The sequence below is a fragment of the Crocodylus siamensis genome, chromosome 3 (assembly GCF_052110815.1).
Source record: "Crocodylus siamensis isolate JL-2025a chromosome 3, ASM5211081v1, whole genome shotgun sequence".
NCBI classification, from domain to species: domain Eukaryota; kingdom Metazoa; phylum Chordata; order Crocodylia; family Crocodylidae; genus Crocodylus; species Crocodylus siamensis.
In genome coordinates this window covers 171742660-171765697 of record NC_143397.1, presented here as the reverse complement: position 1 = coordinate 171765697, position 23038 = coordinate 171742660, and the positions used below count along the sequence as shown (strand labels likewise).

The window sequence follows — 23038 nt, the reverse complement described above, 5'->3', positions numbered from 1 at the left end:
CAGGAGCATGTGTAAAAATGTACCGTGTGACCATTATGAAGCTAATTGATGTCAGAATTAGTAAATATACCTAGCTTTCAAATGGCACTTCTTATCTGTACATCTCACAACAGTTTACTCTACTTTTTGTTATTTTATGCCTCGCAATAAGAGACAGTCACTCAGGCAGTACATTTTCATACTCTGTTACATGTCACCCTTAACCGTGAAAGATAGCAAGTGATTATCTTCCTGTTTCCCGAGTCTTTCTTCATATCCAAATGCTGCTATTTCTGTTTTGATAAGTCTGCTAGCAAATAAGTATATCTCTGTAGATCAATAGCTTAGTACTTTACTTTTGCTGAAAAATTTTTAAAAAACCCAACTTTTTTTGTATAACATATGAATATATTTAGGCTTTGTAAAAGTTGTATTTTTATTATTTTTATCTTGTGTGCTTTTTTTTTTATTTATTTAAAAATATATAAACCTCAGACATATCTACCACTACTATATCCATGGACCAAAAGGAAATGAAATTAGTGCAGCTATAAAGGAAGCAAGTCCTTTCAACAACATTGATATTGAGGTAGGATATACAGAAAAGCCTTATTGTTGTTACTTATTCACATGTTACTAACATATCACTTTAGTCATATTTGTTGTTAATTGTTTGGAAATGCTGTGGTATTTTGAAAAGTATACAGTTTCCACTGAAAATTAAGATAATACAGCAGTTTACTAATCTGATGCTGGAACTTTGCTTTATTTCACTGATGTGCTTGCTGCCATTTCTGATATTTTACTCTGATTTATAGTTTCATCTAAGGAAAAAAATATTTTTTACCTTCTAGATCTCAATGTTTGAAAAAGGAAAGATACCAAAGATTGTCAATCTTAGAGAGATCAAAGATGACATGCAGACATTGTATATAAAGACTGCAGCAGATGGCTTTGAGTTTAAGGCACAAGTTGAAGGGGAAGGTATAGTGGAAGGCATCATCCGCTATCATCCTTTCTTATATGATAAAGAAACTTATCCTGATGACCCATGCTTTCCATCAAGTAAGTCAGTTAAATTTCATTATTTACCCCAAAACAGTATTCTTTAAATATGTAATATATCATCTTTTTCAATAAATAAGATCATTTATCATTATATGTAGACTCTACATAAAAGATTAGAGGTTAATTTTTACAATTTCAAATTGTGGGAAAATCTGCATTCTTTTTATGTGTCATTTCTACTATATTAGGAATTAACATGGGAACTACAAATAGCAACAAAATGACAGGAAGGTAGAGCAGTTTAAATCTTTAAGTCATGAACTGTATCAGGATGGGCAAAATATGGATGAATCCAGCCCACCAACTGATTTGGATCTGGCCTGTAGGAGATGTCTGCCAATTGATTTGATTCAGCCCGCAACTGCCCCCACAGCATGGGGCTGAGCCCAGCGTGGGGCAGCCCATGCCTACTGGCCCAGCCCCAGCCAGCATCTGGCAGGGCTGCTCCCAGTACAGCTGCCTAGGTGCTGCTCTGCTCCCCTTGCCTCCAGCAGCTCCTCCTCCTGCTCCTGCATGCAGGGCTCTGGCTCCACCTCCCAGCTGCCTTCCACTCACTTGACTACCTGCACTAGGCAGGCAGAGTAGATGGAAGGCATCCATGAGCTGGGGCAGGAGCTACCTGCCTGAAGCTTCCTCCCAGCCAGGGGCAGGAGGAGGAGCCACTGGAGACAAAGGGAGCAGAGCAGCACAAATGACTGCAGTGGCACCAGGAACAGCCCCACCAGAAGTTGTACATGCTGGCTGGGGCTGGAGTGCAATATGGGCTGACCTAGGTGGGAGCGACTTGGGCTCAGCCCCATTTGGAGCAGTGCAGGAGGTAGCCATGGACCACACAGCAGAGCTCATCCAGGCAGTACATGTCCCTTGCCCCCTCTTCCCTCTCCATCCCACCAGCTCCCAGGACCTAGTGCCCAGGCAACCTCCCCCCCACCCCTGCATGCTTACAAACACCTATGCATACCCCCCACACACACACATCTTTGACCCTCGCCGTGCCCACCATAGGGCATGGGCCATCCTATGATCCCAGCCTCACCTGCCTATCTTGCTCCCAAACACATCTCCCTGTGCGCCCTCAGCCCCGTCCCACACAGGGAGTTTTAGTGAGTTGTTGCAGTGGAGCAGGGAGGTGCTGACCTGGCCCACAACAATTAGTCAGAACTCCATATATGGCTCCTGGGCCCAAATAGTTGCACAGCCCCAAACTAAATTAATTGGAGGCTTTGGAAAGCTACTGTTAAAATCTGTAGTATTGTCGTTTTATATTTAAATAGCACTTATTTTAAATGATGCTATAGCTAGAATACCTTACTTGAATTTTACATTAACTGTAATAGCCAAAAAGCAAATTCTTGAAAATTAAAACCCTGATCTGTTCATGTTGGCATCAAGCATATGAATTCACTTGCCGTAATATTTTTTCCTATGGCCCCAAGGCAGCAGAGTTGGGAATTAGTTACAAAGAGGTCACTTCAGGGAGACGAGAGGCTTCAGGATCTGTAGACTGCTATTGGGTTGACCAATTCCTCCAGTCCTCCCGTTCCCTCCCTGATGGAGCCCAAGAAGTGACATGAAATGCCGCAGTTACTTTGGTTTCATCCAGGGTCATTTTTATGAGGTTTGGCCAGTTTGTATGGTATTATACATTGTTGGCTTGGTCACCTTTTTAAAGGACTCTTAAATTACTGAAAGCTGCCTGTGCTCTTAGGAGTGTAGGCTCTACGGGTTTCCAACTGTAAGTGCTGATGGACTGTAGCTTTGTTGAAGCATTTCAGCCTTCTTGTTTTATAGTATTTCATTACATTCACTGGTTTACATTGTAAATATAGCACAGACTATTTGCTTACTGGTTTTGTATTTCATAGTTTCATAGTAGCTAGAGTCGGAAGGGACCTAGGTAGATCATCTAGTCCGACCCCCTGCCTTGGCAGGAAAGAGCACTGGGGTCAGATGACCCCGGCAAGGTGCTCATCTAACTTCCTTTTAAAAATCCCCAGGCTAGGAGCCTGCACCACTTCCCCTGGAAGCCGGTTCCAGGCCCTAGCTGCCCTGACTGTGAAGTAGCGCCTCCTAATATCTAATCTAAACCTACCCTCCACCAGCTTGTGACCGTTATTCCTGGTCACTCCTGGCAGCGCACGGGGGAACAGGGACTCCCCCAGTACCTGCTGATCCCCCCTGACCAGTTTGTAGCAGGCCACAAGGTCCCCCCTTAACCTTCTCTTGTGGAGGCCAAACAGGTTCAGGTCCTGTAGTCTCTCCTCATAAGGCCTGCCCTGCTGACCCCTGATCATACGAGTGGCACTCCTCTGGACTCTTTCCATATCGTCCACGTCCCTCTTGAAGTGTGGCGCCCAGAACTGGACGCAGTACTCCAGCTGCGGCCTGACCAGTGCCGCATAGAGGGGGAGGATCACCTCCCTGGACCTGCTCGAGATGCATCTGTGGATGCATGACAGGGTACAGTTGGCCTTCTTGACTGCCTCCCCACACTGCTGGCCCATGTTCATTGTGGAGTCAATGACGACTCCAAGATCCTTTTCCGTCTCCGTGCTGGCAAGAGGGGAGTTCCCCAACCTGTAAGTGTGGTGCCGGTTCTTCCTCCCCATGTGCAACACCTTGCACTTATCAGTGTTAAACCCCATCCTATTCTCATCCGCCCACCGTTGCAACCTGTCAAGGTCAGCTTGTAGCCTATTGCACCCTTCTAGTGCACCCATATCCCCCCACATCTTAGTGTCATCAGCAAACTTGAACAGGGTGCTTTCTACCCCCTCGTCCAAGTCACTGATGAAGATGTTGAACAGTGCGGGCCCGAGGACCGAGCCCTGCGGAACCCCACTGCCCACGTCCTTCCAGGTCGAGAAGAACCCATCCACTACCACCCTCTGGGTGCGGCCCTCCAACCAGTTAGCGACCCATTTGACTATGTGGGCATCGACACCACAGTCTCCCAGCTTTTTGATGAGGACAGGGTGAGAGACAGTGTCGAAAGCCTTCCGGAAGTCCAGAAAGACTACATCCACAGCAACCCCTGCGTCTAATGATTTGGTGACCTGATCGTAAAAGGCCACCAGGTTGGTCTGACGAGACCTGCCACTGATGAACCCATGTTGGTTGCCCCTGAGCATGCATTCCCCCGCAAGGCCCTCCTGGATGTGTGCCAGGATAATTTTTTCAAAGAGCTTACCCGGGATTGAGGTAAGACTAACTGGCCTGTAATTTCCCAGGTCCTCTTTTTTTCCTCTTTTTGAAGATAGGGACCACATTGGCCCTCTTCCAGTCCTCCGGCACCTCACCAGAGCACCACGAGTGCTCATAGAGCTGCGCCAGGGGTCCCGCAATGACCTCAGCCAGTTCCTGTAGAACCCTAGGGTGAAGATCGTCCGGACCAGCGGACTTGAACACGTCCAGCCTCTCCAGAAGTACCCTAACTAACTCCTCGCTAACCCCTGGCCCAGGCGTGTCTCTCCCGGGGCCCGAGGGGGGCCCAGCAGGGAGGTGGCTGAACTGGTCCCTACTTAGGAAGACAGAGGCAAAGAAATCGTTAAATATGTTAGCTTTGTCATCTGGCATGACGACTAAGTTGCCCATCGTGTCCTGCAGGGGCCCCACATTACCCGGGACCCTCTTTTTACCCCCTATGTATTTGAAGAAGGACTTCTTATTGTCCTTAATCCGGGAAGCTAGTCCTATCTCCATCTCTGCCTTGGCCTTCCTGACTGCCCCCCTACATCCTCGGGCGACTGTAGCATAGTCCTTCTTGGTGATGACCCCATCCCTCCATTGGGTGTATGCCTCCCTTTTAGCAAGGAGACATTCCCGGATGCTCCTAGTGAGCCATGGGGGTTTATGTGCCCTCCTGCTCCCTTTGACCCTTGTTGGGATTTCCTCCCTTTGGGCATGGAGGATCGTCTCCTTAAGGAGCAACCACTCACCTTGGACATCTGGCTCCCTTCCCCTCTGGGTCCTCAGCGCTTCCCCAACGATCCTCCTTAGTTTGTTGAAGTCAGCCCTCCTAAAGTCTAGGGCTGTTGCCTTGCTGCAGCCCTTTGCCACCTTACGCTGGATGGTGAATTCCAGCAAGCGATGATCACTGTCTCCCAGGTGGCCCATCACCCGCAGCCCCCTCACCAGGTCGTCACCTGTGGCCAGCACCAGGTCCAACAAGGCGTCTCCCCTGGTGGGGCTGTGCACCTCCTGGGTTAGATGGAGGTCCTGCACTCTGGCTAAGAAGCGACGTGAGCGGTCATAATGTGATGCTGTTCACAATAAAGTTCTAGGCTTTGACTTTCTCAGCATGATCTTGAAACTTCTTAATAGGGAAATATTCTAGCATTTGAAGTGATAAGCAATGAAGAAGTCAAAGAGAAACTATGCCCATTTCCACAAGAAGGTTGTAAAAACTAGCAGCAGACTTAAATTGTAAAAATCAGCACTGTCCCTTTCCCCTCCCCCACTGTGGGTGACTTTCATAAGTCACTTTCAAAAACATTTGGTCATCTTCTGTGCAAAAACGTATTGACAATTTTTTATGAGATTTTGGAACATCAAAAGAGCAATGCAGCTGTAAAATACATAAAATACATATCTATTAGAACTGTATCAGTTTTGCTGTGATCTATGAATGTAGAGCCATTCGGACATATCATATTTATTCACATACCATGCACCTACAATTAGGGCATGCACCTTGTATTGGGGAGGCAAAATGAAGAGAAAAAAGATTTTTCCTCTTAATCAAATTGTTCAGAATCGGTTTCCTCCTTTAAGGTACACACTCCAATTTTTAATCACTAATTTTAGAGGGATAAGATGAATGTGATATATTCACATTCACATTAAATGAGGTATTTAATCTCTAACATTGGTGACATTTGCTTCTTTCTCTCCTGTTGTTTGCTTGTGCTATACAACAGTTTAGTGTCCTTGGCACTAAGACTTTAGGGAACTTAAGTTTGCTCTAGGGATAGCTGTGTGAAGTGTAATAGCCTGTTATACTAAGGAGGGCAGGCTAAAGGATCTAATAATCTCTTCTGCCCTAAAACTTTACAAAGCTATGAATTATTTCCATGCACTTACATTTCTGCTCTAGTAATTTTCTCTAGGTTGTAACTTAATATTCAGGATCTCATTCTGTGAGTGAAATTTATTTTAAAACTACTTTGGTAAAAAAAGTGAATTTAAAAACTATTGTTAAAATTATTTTAGGTTTGAATACTTTTTAAAATAAATTCAAATTTATAACATGGTGTGATTCTGTCAGATACTATAAACTAAGTAGGGCCAGGCTGTGTAAATACTTGGCTGGGAGGCTTCCAGATGTCATCAGTGATCTGCATAAAAAGTGTTTGATTCATTAGTCTGTATTTACACATTTAAGGAGCTCACTACAATTTTTAAGAGATTAGTGTATTAAATCTAATGTCTTAAAATTAGTGGCCACATTCTAATTCTGATGGTTACATTTATGTCAGCTTAAGTCACCATACAATTTTAGGCTGATTCAGTGTCCTTCACTATCTATCCTAAACTTTTGTGTAGTGCTTCTTCATGGTGTTTAAAATGAAGGTTCTTCTGTGTAGTGTGTGTATACTGCTCATAAATATATTTTGCTTGAGACCAGTGTACAGGGCTAATACGTATAATTTAACAAGTTAAATGAATCTTGCTGCATGTATATCTGTTCCTGATAATGTTCTCCTGTATTGTTTTGGAGTTTTGTTTCATGGTAACTCTTCTGTGTTCTTTTTAATCAAGGATTAAAGGATGATGATGACGATGTTGATGATGACTGCTTTGTGGTAGAAAAAGGGGCCAGAGGGAAAAGGCCTATATTTGAATGTTTTTGGAACGGAAGGTTAATTCCGTACACAACCGTAGAAGAGTAAGCATTTCCCACTTCCATAGTTTTACCTGTTTGCTGATTTTGAAATGGAAGAATTTATCAATTTTTCTCTTTCTATTTAAGTTTTGACTGGTGTGCACCTCCGAAAAAGAGAGGACTTTCACCAGTTGAATGCTACAACAGAATTTCTGGTGCATTATTTACCAATGATAAGTTTCAAGTCAGCACAAACAAGCTAACTTTTATGGACCTGGAGTTAAAACTAAAAGATAAGAACACTCTTTTCACAAGAATCCTCAATGGACAGGTGATCATTTTAATCTTTTGTTATTTTTACTTGCCATGATTCAGTAAGTGTTACTGAGGAAGCGATAGCTCACTTAGTAGTTAACTGTCCACATCAGTTTGGTGCTGTGTGCTATGATAGTTCACTAGAAGCTTGCACAGGGCTTTTAAAATTACTTTTGCTTAAGAAATAATCAAAGCAAGAACCTTAACTTTTTTGTTGCTTTTAAAGTGGTAGAGGGTGACTTATCTCTTGCTTTACTTATGCTTTACTATATTTATGTGATCAGGTATAAACTAAAAGAAACTTCTTGTAGGTAACTTCCTATTTGCATTAGGACAGTGTTGAAATTAACTCATTACTTAAGTAAAGATGTTTTATATATTCACTGGCATAAAACATAATTTACCCATAATGCCATATTTTTCACCATTTTAAATTTAACTTGACATCCATATTTCTGTGCTCAACTATAAACCTGAAGTTTCTGTTTATTCTGTGAAATTGATGTCGCATCTACTAAAACCCTTCACAGGAGCAACGAATGAAAATAGACAGAGAATTTGCTTTGTGGCTCAAAGACTGTCATGAAAAATACGACAAACAGATAAAATTCGTACTTTTTAAAGGATCGTGTGCTCGTACTGATTTGCCATCGAAAAGAATGCAGAGCCCTTGGGCTACCTATGCTTCAATAGAGTGGGATGGGAAAACGTACAAATCTGGGCAGTTGGTAAGTTAATTGCTTGTTAATAGATGCATGTTGTAGAATATATACTGTACATAGAGTAAGTACTGTATTTTTTGTTAGACTTGTCAAACCTCGCCTTGGGCTTCTCTTCTTCAGACTAAATGATCCCAGTTCTTCCGACCTTTCCTCAAAATCATGTTTCCTAGATGCCTAATCATTTTTGTTGCTGTCTCCTGGACCCTTTTGTCCAAATCTGTCTTAAAGTTCAGCACCCAAGCAGGGCACAGTCTCCAGGTGAGGCCTTACCAGTGCTGAATAGAATGGAAGAATCACTTTCCATGACTTGCAAATAACGCTTCTGTTAATACAACCCAGTCTACTGTTGGCCTTTTTTGCGACAAGAACACAGTGTTGACTTATTTATCCAGCAGACCCCCTACATCCTCCAGAGCCTGTTTTGCAATACTAGTTTTTTGCAGTCTAGTTGTGTGTATACTTGTTTCACTCTAAGTGCTGGGCTGTTGTCTCAAATGTAATACCTTAGCTCACTGATAAAAATGTCATTAGAGAGAATATAGAACATCTTTCTGAAATCAGACTGTCATATCCACTACTTTCTCCCTGTCCTCTTATGACAAGGTGATAGGCTTTGTGGACATCAGGTTGTTTTTTGAAAAATCCACGTTGGCTGTTCTTGATGATCTTGCTCTCCTCTAGGTGCTTAGAACTGGTGTCTTTGACCTGCTTGCTCCATAATCTGACCAGCTTCTAATGCCCAGATCTTCCTCCATTCCTTTCTTAAAGATGAGTGCTGTACTAACTCTTTTCTAATCCATTTAAAATCTCACTCAGCCTCTCAATTGTAAAGCCATTGGCTATTCTTTTTATCTCAGCCAGTTCCTTGATGGTTTTTTCTTCTTCCCCAAGAATGACACTCATCCAGTCCTAGAAAATATATAGCTTCTCAAGTAATCTCTAAATTGTATTTTTGCTGCTCTAAGGTGATTCTCTCTCCTCCATCCTGACTGCCAACTATGTTCATTACCTTATCACCTGAAAATAACACCGTTAAGGTTGCAAAGTCAGCTTATTTTGGATTGTAATATTTTAAAGGGTTGGGTTTTTTTTAGTTACTAGACTTTTTCTGTAAGGTACAGGGTCAGAAAATTTAGCCAATGAAGGAATCTTTTGTTGTGAAAATATCAATTTTGTGGTGTAATGTAATAAGTTATTAGAAGCAAGACATGAGAGGCAATAGTGTCTCTTTGTTCAGTACTGATTAGGCCTCATGTGCAGTTTGAGGCGTCACATTTTAAAATGGACATGTAGAAGTTAGGGTCCAGAGGTGGCTAACAAAAACGGTAAAGGGCTTGGAAGGCAAGCATACAAGGAGAAGTTGAAGGAAATAGGCACGTTCAACTGGTGGAAAAGGTGACCTAAGGGGGACATGATAGCAGTCTTCAAATATCTGAAGGGCTTCCATAAAGAAGAAGGGGTCCACCTTTTCTCTTGATGCAGAAAGCAAGATATGGACCAATGGACTGAAGTTGCAGGAATGTAAGTTTAAATTGGCTATCAGGAAAAACTGATGAGACCAAGAAAGAATTTTTTCTTTTGCTGTTGCTTGTTGCTACAAGTCAGACCTCTGTTTTTTCCTCAGAAGCATTTGGTGTTGGCTGCAGCCCAGGCAGAGGATTTTGACTGGGGTGTGCTGCTGCTGGGACTAAACTACCAGAGGCTTATGGCTATAGGGACTTGCTAGTGCATATTTTATCAACTCTTGCAGCAGCAGGACGCTGACCTCCATTGCCTCCTGCTTCATGTATGGCAGGTTAGGCAGCTATACCTTGTCATTGCAACAAGGTCTTAGTAATAGGTTAGCCATGGATTTGTATGGGATGATGTCTTAGACTGAACTCCTGGGTCCAGCAGATTCCCCACGCTTGAGCAAAGGACGTACTTACGGTTGTTTTCACCCTTGCAAAGCTTTATTTAAGGATACTTGCAGAGGCAGGCGATAGAACAGAGCGGAGAGGACGGTCATCTCACCTCGGCCTTAAGCAGCAGCCACCACCCCGCATGGTTCCCCTGGCCCCCAAGTGTTCCGATCCCAGGGATGCGATAGCCTGTGCCGGGGCTCTGCGCCAGTCAGAACTCTTGCCAGAGTGGAGGAACCCATAGCAATCCAAGAATATACATCTTACATAGTCTGAAGTAAACAACGTTATCTCACCTAGGAAAATGGGATGAGTCGTGATCCAACGCACCTGGTGCTTACCACATTCCACTGTATCACAACATTCCACTATCTAGGTTCATGGCTCAGTCACACTCGCAGAGCAGGAGGCTATGTGCCGCTTCACCGGCTTCCTATGAAATCAGCATGCAAAACTTTTGCTATTAGTACAGTGTGCAAAACTCTTCCTTTTAGCAAAGTTCTTACTGTTACAGATCACTTGGACAGGGATAATTTTGCCACAGGCAGGGGTTTGACTAAGTGATCTCTGGAGACCCCTATAGTCCTGTTTTCTTATGATTCTATAGGCAAGAACAATCTCTTCACCTATTTATCACTATCTGTTTTCTTCAATTATTTTCTCTGGGGAAGGAATTAACTTTGTTAAAAAAAATTGAGGTGGGTAGTAACAACTAACATGGCACAAATGTGTCAGTTTCAAATCAGGTTTGTTTCTTTCAATTTCCATATGATTAAAAATTATTCATTTTTTGTATTTTAGAGGAAGTGTCCCTTTAACCTTTAGATTAAAATAGGCAGTTTTTAGGTCAAGCAGTTTCTTCTACCCAGAGTTTTATAAGATGGATAATTTAGGCTTTATAATTGAACCTGGTTACAGACTTAATATAGGCAGACTAAATCTGTGGTTTGTCTTCACAGAAGTTGTGAGGCATTCCCCAGTTACCTAAGCATTTAAGAACTGCCATTTACTGAGTCAGACCATAGGTCTGTATTAACCCAGTATTCTGTGCGATGTGGCAGAGAGTGGATGTAAAGTGGAAAGATGAACAAGGCATACCTACCCTCTGCTCCTCTCTCACTGCAGCTTCTAGCATTGAGAAACTTTCTCTACCGGAGACCAAACTATGTAAACTTTGAGTCATGCACTTGCACAAAATAATGAGTGTCTGTATTTATAAAGGTTTTTTTAGTGTTCATATAATGAGAGTAATGGTTAATGTTAATGCATCTGTTTTCAATATGTAATTTTTTTTATGGTCAAACCATATTTGTCAAGTCATTCAATCAAAGCTGCTTCTAATTACTCAACTGTCTTCTCTTTTAGGTGAAAACAATTAAAACTCTCCCAATATTCTATGGAAGTATCATTAAATTTTTTCTGTATGGAGATCATGATGGTGATGTGTATGCTACTGGAGGGGAAGTTGAAATATCTCTAGTAAGTCAACCATAACAGCAGATGCTAATAATTCTGAAACATACTACATTTTGCATTTAGATCCTAGTATTAAATTTTTTAAAAAGAATTTTAGTGCTAAAAATGTATTCTTTTCTCATACTAGATTAAGCAGGTCCACTTATAATAAGACCTAGTTCAATGGGGGCCATCCCCTTTGGCAGGTGTAGCAAAAACTATCCCTGCACCCTGCCATCCCAACCCCCTTCTTTACATGGATTGCTGCCCAGCTTTCTGTTCCCCTCCCTGTGACTGCTTTCTCCATCCTGGCCTGTGCTCTTTGCCTGATTTGATGCTCTGCTTTCTACTCCCTGCTCTGTCTGCCATGGTGCCGCCTGTTCCCTCCCAATCTGCGATGTGCCGCATGCAGAGACTCCCCATGCCATTTGTGGCATTCATACCATAGGTTGGCCACCCTGATCTAGTTCATTTATATTTGTACTGTATTGCAATATTATGCTTAAGCTCATTAACACATTTTTTGGATTTTGTACATTTAAATTTTCAACGCTAGCTTTGCATGATTAGGTACATGTAAAATATTTTCAATTAATCTCTCCACTGTGCTTTATAGTTTAAGTGTAAGGGAGTTTGAAAGGTGCTGGTATATCACTTTTTCTGGAGGAAAATTGCAATGTATTTTGAACACAAAGAAATAAGGTCTACTTTTTACTTTAAAAACAGAGAAGTTGAAGGTTATAAGTTGAAGGCTATAAGAAGTATTCACTTTGTGTGCCTGTGTGCAAAACCTTGGAAACCTATGAAGTTCTCTTTGTGGAGTCTCCACTGTACTACTTGATTTAAATGGAACAGAACTCCCAAAATCATTGAGTTGCCACCAAAGCAATTATATTGTATTAACAGGTCAGCTTTCAAATATTTGGCTACCTAGCTGTTTTTTCTCCAAGAGGTTGGCAATCAGGATGATGATATGTGTAGCAAATACAAAACCTTTCCCTTTCTACAGGTAGGGGACATCAGTGCATAGATCCTACAGAGCTAATTTGTTATATCCCGGACTGAATAAAGTGACAGTGTGTTGTTGTTTAGCTCAGGATGGAACTATTGCAGACATGTTAGTACTCCTAATTAAATAGTACATGTTTAATATGATGAAATTCTGACACTGAATTGTGGTAACTATAAGGGCAGTAGCAATACAACACATATATTTCATAATTATTGAACTGCTGAATAGTCGGAAGTAGCTGCATAATACCACAGTGCTCGAGTTTTTAGCATAATATAACTTATGCAGTCAACACACAGACCTATTCAGCATCTTGTATTAAAGTTCTATCTAATTAGTCTTTGATGTAAAAGCAACATTTCTACTGATAACTGGATTTTGAATTTATTTAGGAACCTCAAGCGTTATATGGTGAGAAAAGAATTATTCCAATCTCCAAACTTGACCGAACAGTTTCTGACAAATCGGTTAAAAAATACATAGAAGATGAAATGGCAAGGTAATATCTAAAAAATAATGAAGAGCTTTTACTTGTTAAAACCTTACTACAAGTTTTTGTACTTCAGAAATTGTTACATTTGTAAACTGCATCTCAGAGTTTTACTTCCTATTTCAAGTCCTGACTATCAGTTGTTCAGTAGAAACAAAAATTCTGAACTTCACATAATCTTAAAGGAGGGAATAGTTTTCAAAAACTTTTTTTCTAATAATAGGTTATGTATAAACTTTGCCTGTATTCTACTAAAAATAAATTGTGCCATTTTTTTAACAGAAAAACTAATCATCAGAGGGTGGGGTTTTTTGGGGTTTTTAGGCTTCCTGATCGATTGTCAGTAACATGGCCTGAAGGAGATGCTTTGTTACCAAATGAGACAAAGCTTGCTGGTACTCCAATAGGTATGATTTTTCTTTCCAGCCACTATCTTTATTTAATTTTTAATTCATTTTTTACACATTGCCATATATTTTAATAGAAAGTCTTGGGAACAAACAGTTCCCAAGCCAAACAGTTTCTAAAGTCAGTCTCTTCTCTGTCTTCATCTTGTAAATAGGAGCATTAAGAATTGAAATCCTGAATAAGAAAGGAGAGGCAATGCAAAAACTTCCCGGTACAAGCCATGGCGGGTCAAAGAAACTGCTTGTTGAACTTAAAGTTATTTTACACAGTAAGTACATAAGAGTAAAATATTATTTTTCCTTGTTTCAGTAAAATGTATCTAATATGTTTTAGAATTTGATACTTCCTGATAAATTTAAGATCAAATACTAAATTTTGTCAGAACTCGTAGTTCTCCAAAATTGGGAATGTATACAGAAGGAAATGACAGCAACCACTATGCCAAATGATTAATGTCCTTCCACTCTAATATCTTTAGAAGCTGTTTATACCATAGAATCATAAAAAATTAGGGTTGGAGGGGTCCCTAGCTACATTATTCCAGCCAGGGCTTTTTCAAGCCATACCTTAAAAACCTCCAAAGATGAAGCTTCTACCACCTCCTCTAGCTAACATATTCCAGTGCTTCACCACTTCATAGAGAGAGAGTGTTTTCCTGCTATCTAACCTAAACTTCACTTGCTTCAAATTTGAGACCATTGCTCTTTGTTCTGTCATCTGTCACCACTGAGTCTAGCTCCATCCTCTTTGGAACCACCCTTCAGGTAATTTAAAGGCTGCTATTAAATCCCCTGTGCGGTTTTTTCTTCTGCAGACTAGATAAGCCCAGTTCCCTGAGCCTCTCCTCAGAACCCTCACCATTTTTGTTGCCCTCCGCTGGACTCTCCAACTTGTTCACATCCTTCTATAGTGCAGGGACCAGACCTGGATGCAGTACTCCAGATGTGGCCTCACCAGTGCAGAATAGAAAGGAAGAATTACTTTCCTTGCTATGTTGGCAACGCTCCTATAAATGCAGTCCAGTGTGCTGTTAGCCTTCTTGGAAATAAGGACACACTGTTGACTCATATCCAGCTTAGTTTCATAGTGCTTAGGGTCAGAAGGGATCTAAACAGGTCATCAGGTCCAACCCCCTGCCCCGAACAGAAACAAGTGCTGGGGTTATAACACCCCAGCCAAATATCTATGCAGCCTCCTCTTGAAGACCCCCAAGGTAGGAGAGAGCACCGCCTCCCGTGGGAGTCCATTTCAGAGCCTGGCAACCCTAACCATAAAGTAATGCCTCCTGATGTCCAGCCTGAACCTTCTCTCTAACAATTTGTAGCCGTTATTCCTAGTAACCCACCCCAGTGGTGCCCGGGGGAACAGAGCCTCACCCAATTTCTGCTGGTCCCTCCTGGTGAGTTTGTAAACGGCCACCAGGTCCCCTCTCAGCCTTCTCTTGTGGAGGCTGAATAGATTCAGGCCCTTCAGCCTCTCTTCGTAGTGCCTGACCTACTGTCCCTTGACCATGCGGGTGGTCCTCCTCTGGACCCTCTCAAAGCTAGCTGCATCCCTCTTAAAATGCGGTGCCCAGACCTGGAGGCAGTACTCCAACTACAGCCTGACCAACACTGTGTAGAGGGGAAGGATCATGTCCCTGGACCTGCTTATGATGCATCTGTAGAAGTACAACAAGGTGCAGTTAGTCTTATCGACTGCTTTGTTGCATTGGTGGCTCATATTCATCCTGGAGTCAACAGTGACTCCAAGATCTCTTTCTTGTCAGAACAATGGCAGAAAGGTGCTTCCCAGCCTATAGGTGTATTGCTGGTTCCTTCTCCCTAGATGCAGCACCTTGCACTTGTTTGCATTGAATTCCATCCTATTCTCATCCACCCGCCTCTAATCTGTCTAGATCTAGCTCCCCTCCAGCATGCCCACCTCGCCCCACATCTTGGTATCATCAGCGAATTTGGACAGTATGCTTTCCATACTCGCATGCAGATTGCTGGTAAATTTGTTGAACAGTACAGGCCCCAGGACCAAGCCCCAGGGACTCCACTGCCCGCATCCCTCCAGGTTGAAACCTTACTACAAGTTTTTGTACTTTAGAAATTGTTACATTTGTAAAATGTAGCTAACCACTCTCTGGGTGCAACCATCTAAGCCAATTTGCCATCCATCTGACTGTGTAGGCATTAATGCTGCAGTCACCTAGTGTTTTTTTTTAAGGGAATGTGGTGAGAAATTGTGTCAAAGGCCTTCTTAAAGACCAGAAAGATGACATCCACCTCAATACCCTTGTCCAGGGACTTTGTGTTCTGATCATAGAAGGAAACCAGGTTAGTTAAGCAGGATCTGCCCTCAGTGAATTCATGTTGGTTGCCCCTGAACATTACCTCCCCTCCTGGGACCTTGCAGGTGTGTTCCTTGATAATTTTCTCAAAGGTCTTCCCAAGGACCAAGATAAGACTGACTGGCCTGTAATTGCCAGGGTCCTCCTTTCTACCCTTCTTGTAAATGGGGACCACATTGGCCCTTTTCCAGTCCTTTGGTACCTGGCCAGAGCCCCATGAGCACTTATAAAGCCTTGCCATGGGCCCTGCTACGACCCCTGCCAATTCCCTCAGCGCCCTTGGGTGTAGAGCATCTGGACCTGCTGATTTTAAACACATCCAGCCCCTCCTAAAGTTCCCTAACTAGGTCATCCCTGATCTTAGACATGGTGTGCCTCCCCTGGATCTGTCCATAATCCTAGTTGGGGAGTTGTCCCAGTCTCTGCTCAGAAATATGAAGGCAAAGAGTTCATTAAAGAAGTCAGCTTTTCCTTTTGCTGCAATCATCAGATTGCCAAGCCTGTCCTGTAGGGGTCCCGCATTACCTGGTGCTGCCTTCTTACTCCCTATGTATATGAAAAAGGACTTTTTGTTATCCCTAATTCTGGTCGCTAGCCCTAGCTCCATCTCTCCCTTGGCCGTCCTAACAGCTTCCCTGCAGTCACAAGCAACGGAGGTGTAATCCTCCTTGGTGATTTGCCCCTTGCTTCCACTGCTTGTACGCTTCCTTTTTTGCCCTCAAACATTCTTGGATGCCTTTGCTGAGCCATGGGGGCTCTTTAGCACTCCTGCCCCCCTTGGTATGCATTGGGACTGACTTTGAGCTCAGAGGATTGTCTCCTTGAGGAACAACCACCCGTCTTGGACTCTCCTTTCATTGGAGCTCCGAGACCTCAATAGCTCTCCTACTAATCTTTTAGCTCATTGAAGTCGGCCCTCCTGAAGTCAAGGACCTTTGCCTTACTGCTTACTTTCATCACCCTGCGCTGGGTAGTAAATTCCAGCAGGCAATGATCACTGTTGCCCAGGTGGTTGAGTACCTGCAGACCCTTTACCCCCAGATCTTTTTCTGAAGAGCTGCTGCTTAGCCATTTGGTCCAAGCCTATACTGGTGCATGGGATTCTTCAGTCCTAAATGCAGGAATTTGTACTTGTCCTTGTTGAACCTCATGAGATTCCTTTTGGCCCTATCTTCCAAGTTGCCTAAGCTCTGAATTCTTGCTCTATCCTCCAGCATATATACTACTCCTCCCCTCACTTGCTCCAGCTTGGTGTCATCCATGAACTTGCTGAGGGTGCACTCTGTGCTATCTTCCAGAACATTAATGAAGATATTGAACAAAACTGGCCCCAGGACCAACTGCTTGGGCATGCCACTTGATACTGGGTGCCAGCTAGACTCATTGATCCTGTCAGTCCAGCCAGCTTTCTATCCACCTTACAGTCCATTCATCCAATCCATACTTCCACAACTTGCTTGCAAACATGCTGTGAGAGACTGTATCAAAAGCCTTGTTAAAGTCAAGGTACATCACATCCACTGCTTTCCCCACATTCACAAAACCAGTTATCTTATCATAGAAGGCAGTCAAGTTGATCAGGCATGATTTGCCCTTGGTGAATCCATGCTGACTATTCACCTTCTCCAAGTAGTTAAAAATGGATTTCTTGTTGACCTGCTCCACAAACTTTCCAGGGACAGAGCTGAGGCTGTGACTAGTCTGTAGTTCCCTGAATCCTCCTTTCCTTTCTTAAAGATGAGGTAGGCAACTCCTTTCTTCTTATCAGAAGTAGGCAACTCCAGTACACATGCCAGTGTGGAATGCTAAGGCATTTCGCTTGATACTTGCACCTCGGGGAAGGGGCCAGGGCTGTGCTGCCACAACAAGGATCAGGCCCTTCATGGCTCCCCCTGCCATCCACTTCTAGCACACCAACATCTTACAAGTCAAGCTTGCACATGTTTTTGGCACCCAAAAATGTTGCTGACCCCTGCTTTATATTTATATAACATCTGTTAGATTGGGCACCCTGAATTACTGGAAATTTTTTTACTTTAATCTCTGTTACACTTGGAACCCGTATATATGGAATGGAGGTGATTACTCTCTTATCACCATCTTGATGCTTGGACAGTTTAATTTATCATTGTAATGCCCTTGCGTACTATAGCAGTATGTGCCATAAAAAAAAAAAAGAAGAAAATAATAATATATCTTCAGAGAATGATTTAAGTAATATTTAGGTAGGCATACTGTCCATCCTCTGCACTGAATGAAGCAGGAGTGCTATGGGAAAACCAATATGTGATCATGTAATTAAAATCTGTATCATTTGCATAATCACAAGGCAGCCAACCTGAGGTTACACAGAAAACTTGGTGCTTACTAACTTCTGGTGCTTAGCTGTGCAGCAGAAATTAAGTTACTTTTTACATATTCTTTTTGTAATATGTCATCTTCAGAGAATTAAATATAATTTCTGTTGGGGCCTAATGTATACTCAGTACTTGTTGATGTTCTATAAGGCCAAGAGTCTTTTGCATTTAGGGAGTTCCACTACCTTCAGAATAAGGAGTTAGCATCTTTATATGGTGATGACTCCTAAATATAATTACAGGTAAGGAGATTTCCATTTTGCTGCACACTTTTCTGTTCATAACAGGTAATTTAATAGATTTCATAGACGTTAGGGCTGGAAGGGACCTTGGAAGATTGAGTCCAGCCCCCTACCCCAGGGGTAGGAAGTCAGCTGGGGTCAGAGGATCCCAGCAAGATATGTCCAAATGTCTCTTAAAGGAGTCCAGAGTAGGTGCTTACACCACCTCTGGTGGCAGTCTGTTCTGGGCCTTGGAACTCCAGCCTGAGACGGTCTCAGAGGAGTTTGTGATCATTTGATCTTGTCATCCCTTGGGGTGCTCTGGTGAACAGGTGTTCCCCCAGATCCTGATGTACACCCCTTATATACTTATAGGCAGCCACCAGGTCCCCCCGAGCCTGCACTTCTCCAGGCTGAAGACTCCCATGGCTCTCAGCACCTCATCATAAGGCCTGTTCTCTTGCCCTCTGATCATGCATGTGGCTCTCCTCTGGACTCTCTTAAGCTTCTTCACATTCTTTTAAATTGTGGAGCCCAGAATTGAATGCAGTACTCCAGCTGTGGCCTCACCAAGGCCCTCACCTGGGAGTTGCTTGAGAAGCATCTGTGGATGCAAGCCAGAGTTTTGCTCTCTTTACCAGCTGTGACATCACATTGGTGGCTCATATTCATCTTGTGGTTAATCATGACCCCCAAGTCCCTTTTGGCCGTGGTGCTAGCAAGTGTAGCACTACCGAGCCTGTAAGCATGCTGCAGGTTTTTCTTCCCAAGGTGGAGTACCTTGCATTTTTCAGTGTTGAATGCCATCAGGTTTTCGTCCCCCCACTTTCTGAGCCAGTCAGGGTCAACCTGGATCATCATCCTGTCCTTGGGTGTGGACACTTTACCCCAAAGCTTAGTGTCATAGGTGAACTTGGCCAGTCCTCTTCTGATACCAGTGTCCACATCATTAATGAACATGTTAAAGCGTATAGGCCAAAGGACAGAACCTTGGGGGCCCCACTGGTCATGGTACACCATAATGATTGACTTCCGTCAACTACTATGCTCTGGGTCCGGCCTCGGAGTCAGTTCCCCAGCCATCAGACTGATGTAGCCAAGGCCACAGTTGGCCAGGTTTTCAGTGAGGTGATCATGGGATACCAGATTGAAGCCTTTTTTTAAAATCAAGTTGTATGATGTCAGTCTCTTCTCCCTTGTCCAGGTGATATGTCACCTGGTCATAGAAGGAGATGACATTGGTCAGGCAAGACCTACCAGCAACAAACCTGTGCTGGCTATCCCTCAGCATGTTGCCATCAGCCAGTTTGTCAAGAATGGTTTCTTTGATAATTTTTTTCTAAGATCTTCACCGGGATAGAGGTCAGGCTGATGGGCCTGCAGTTCCCCTGCTCTACTTTCCTCCTTTTCTTGAAGATAGGCACCACATTGGCCTTCTTCCAATCTTCCGGCACTGCCTGAGTGCCACGAGTTCTCAAAGATCTGTGTCAGTGGCTGAGCTTTGTTTGCCAGCTCCTTAAGTACTCTGGGTATAAACTGTGTGGGCCAGCTGACTTGAAGGCCTCTGAAGGTGTTTCTTCACATGGTCTACATTGATGAAGGGTAACAATTCTCCCTCACCCTGGCCATCCCATACTATATTGAGCAGGACCGTCCCTTGAAGCTGGTGAATAACCAACGCGCGAAAAACCATTAAGCAAATTGGCTCTTTCCTGGGTGTCGGTTGTCAGTTGTCCCATATGGTTTAGCAGGCATCCGATATTTCCCTTGCTTTTCCTCCGGCTCCCCACATACCTGAAAAAGGACTTTGTATTGCCCTTGATACATGTAGCCAGTTGTAGTTCAGTCACAGTGTTGGCTTTCCTGGTTTGTTCCCTACAGGTCCAGACCAGTGTAGAATACTCCTCCTTTTGAGGTGGATCCAGTCTTCCATCCTTTATAGGCCTTTCTTTTTAGATGCAGGAGGTCCACTAGTTCCCTGCAGAGCCAAGAGGGCTGCTGTGCCCTTTTGCTGTTTTTCCTCCAAGACGGGGTAGACATTGTTTGTGCTTCCAGGATCGCTTCCTTGGGAGCAATCACTCATCCTGAATTCCCCTCCCCTTTGGGTCATGGTCCCTTAGGGCCTCACCAGCAAGCCTCCTGGGCTTGTCGAAGTCAGCTTTCCTGAAGTCGAGGATTTCTGCATTGCTGACTTGCCAACTTTACAGCAAATGGTAAAGGTGATCAGCTCATGGTTGGTGTCTGCCAGCTTCCCTTTGATCGTTAGGTCACTGATTAAGCCATCTCCCATTGCCAGTACCACATCGAGCAGCGCTTTGCCTCTTATTGGTCCATAGATTTCTTGAGTCAGAGCTTATCCATGCACATGAGGAAGCTTTGTGACTGTTTGGATTTGACTAAGTGCTCTTCCCATGAGATGTCTGGGTAGTTGAAATCTTCCATGACAGCTGTGCAACAGGAGCATGCAGCCTGAGCTACTTCCCTGGCGAATTCCTGGTCAAGCTCTTGATCCTGGTTTGGAGGTCTGTAGTCGACTCCCACCATTGTGTCCTCTGTGCCATGTTCACCACGGATTTTAACTGTGTAGTAGTCCATCCTGGGTGCCAATGTTGGCTTGCAGGGACGCATAGCTTTCATTGACATAAGAGAGCTACAACTCTGCCCCTCGTGTCCATGTGACCTCTCCTGTACAAGGTATAGCTGTCTATATCTGTCACCCAGTCATAGGTGGAGTCCCACCAGGTCTCCACTGTCCGTATGAGATCGTAGTCATTCTTGTTTAGCAGGAGGACCAGTTCCTTTTGTTTATTCCCCAAGCTCCTGATATGTGTGTACAGGCATGTAAGTGTCCCATTGGGGGCTTTTGCCTTCCCTTCAGATGATTCTGGGGTTGGGGTAGGGGTGGGTCCCCTTAAGTGCCTTAGCCTGCTGGATTTGCAAAAGTTGCCCAGTGGACTTGCTGTGGTGGTAGTCCCCCCATCCTATGGCAGGCTTAGTTTAAAGCCCAGTCAAGCAGGTCAGCCAGTCTAGCTGAGAAGAGCCTCTTCCCCAGCACAGTGAGGTGGAGGCAGTCTCTTCCCAGCAGATCACTGCTTCTCTCACCAAAGAGCGGACTGTGATCATGAAAGCTGAAGCCTTCACGATGACACCAGCGCTACAGTCTTTGGTTAATTACCTTGATCCTCCTCTCCCTCCTCAGCCCATAACCCAAAATAGGGAGGATCGAGGAAAATACCATCTGTGACCCCAACCCCTTAAGCCCCGCTCCCAAAGCCCTGTAGCGTCTCATGACCCAGCTGAGTGAATTTATAGTTCAACAATCCACTGGTGTGGCTAGGGCCACAACACCGTATCAGGTTACCAATAATTTTGCCTCTAGCAGCAAAAGAAATTGTCTTTTTCTTCTGACTGTTTTGTTTTAAAACGTGGATTGTTATTCATTTTCATTTAATGGTAACTTCATTCCAATTTTTGACTTTCGTTTTCTCCTTAGTTGAGGAATAGGTAGATTATTGTAGCTTTAGCAGTCTGGTTCTTTTATCACAGTTCCTCTGTAAGCAGGCTTCCTGTATGTCTCACCACAGCCATGGAGAAGTCCAGTAAGTAACTAATCAAGTCTAAAGGGAGTGTTCCAGGAGTGTTCAGTTATCTGTTTCCTGCTACCATAAGATACCACGCTTCATTTTTTCAGGGCATGAGGCTTTGTATTGAACCTGGTGCTCCAATCTTTCTAATGCTAGAGTCTGAGTAATTAAAAATTAGATTGGAGGCACACAAGGAGTTAACTTTTTATATTGTTTCAGAAGCTAATTTGAAAAAAAATCAACAGTTGCATCTTTTCTTGCTGGTGTGGTTACCCTGAAGAGTTACTCAGGGCATTCTGCTCTACAGGGACTTTCTCAGTTCTCTGCATCAGACTTGAACCCTTGCTCATGCTGCAGCCTATCTTGCTAAGCCTATTATTTCTGTGGATTCAATATAACTGTGCAGTAGGAACTCTGCCTTTTTTGATTCTGAGCCTGTGCACCTCACTCTGTCAGAGAAAGACCTGAGAGTGTGAAAGGTAAGAAGGGGCAGGTCTCTCTCCACTCATCTCTCTCTACATAGGCTAAAATGAGAGGTACAAATGACTCCATTTCCCACTCAGTCACATGATCGTGGGATTACATGAGTGAATGAATTCTCTTCCCACGTCTTAAATGGCTCCATTTAATGGAATATAGTTGCATGTACTAAAATACTCAAAAAGGTGCTGTCCAGTTTGGAGAGGTTTTTTAAGGTACCAAACTATTTAGCAGACTAGTTCCACAATTTCCATATTTGATTTATAATCCCTGGGGTTGTTATTTTTTATTTTGAGCCTTAAACAGGTGAGAATCACTAGGTTACAAGAAGGCCATGTTAGGAATCATGAACATCCTCCTTCCAAAAACATATCTCAGCATGGATGCATCCAAGGTTTTTTCTGGAAACTTTAGAAAAAATAACAGCTGAGAGTTCATAGAAGGTTCAACCCTCGCTGTCCAACCAGTTTGAATTTGTCAATGCTAACATCAAGTACATCAAAAAGTAATTCCCCTTTTAGAGAGAGAAATCTAGAGAAGACGTTCCAAAGAAACACTTTCTGCCCAGACCAGCAAAAGATTTTAGCTTTGAATATGACATCTCACAGTTTCTGTTCAAAAGACTTCCTCTTAGTTTACTAAATCAGAGGTCAGAAGATATTTGACTTAAATATGGGACATGTTTTCCAGTGGTCTTAATGCTGGCAGTTGATTGTTAGAGTTTTAACTAACTAATAACTTAAGAATAAGAATAGTGTGCATGACAGCTATGCACCAGGAGCATGCAGCCTGAGCTAGTTCCCTGGTGAATTCCTGGTCCAGCTCTTGATCCTGGCTTGGAGGTCTGCCAGCATTAAGACCAGATTCTTTCTACATCCTTAGTA

At 43.3% G+C, this 23038-nt stretch overlaps 1 protein-coding gene across 1 annotated transcript in view; it reads left to right on the top strand.

Annotated features, from left to right (window-relative positions):
• The window catches only part of SMCHD1 (structural maintenance of chromosomes flexible hinge domain containing 1), a 143319-nt gene that overhangs the window by 49803 nt on the left and 70478 nt on the right, over positions 1–23038 (top strand). Inside the window, exons 9-17 of the mRNA XM_090039751.1 lie at positions 475–568; positions 834–1044; positions 6808–6934; positions 7019–7202; positions 7717–7914; positions 11175–11288; positions 12669–12775; positions 13091–13173; positions 13329–13442. Of these exons, the coding sequence (XP_089895877.1) occupies positions 475–568; positions 834–1044; positions 6808–6934; positions 7019–7202; positions 7717–7914; positions 11175–11288; positions 12669–12775; positions 13091–13173; positions 13329–13442 (1232 nt within the window). The remainder of the gene's footprint in view (positions 1–474; positions 569–833; positions 1045–6807; positions 6935–7018; positions 7203–7716; positions 7915–11174; positions 11289–12668; positions 12776–13090; positions 13174–13328; positions 13443–23038) is intronic.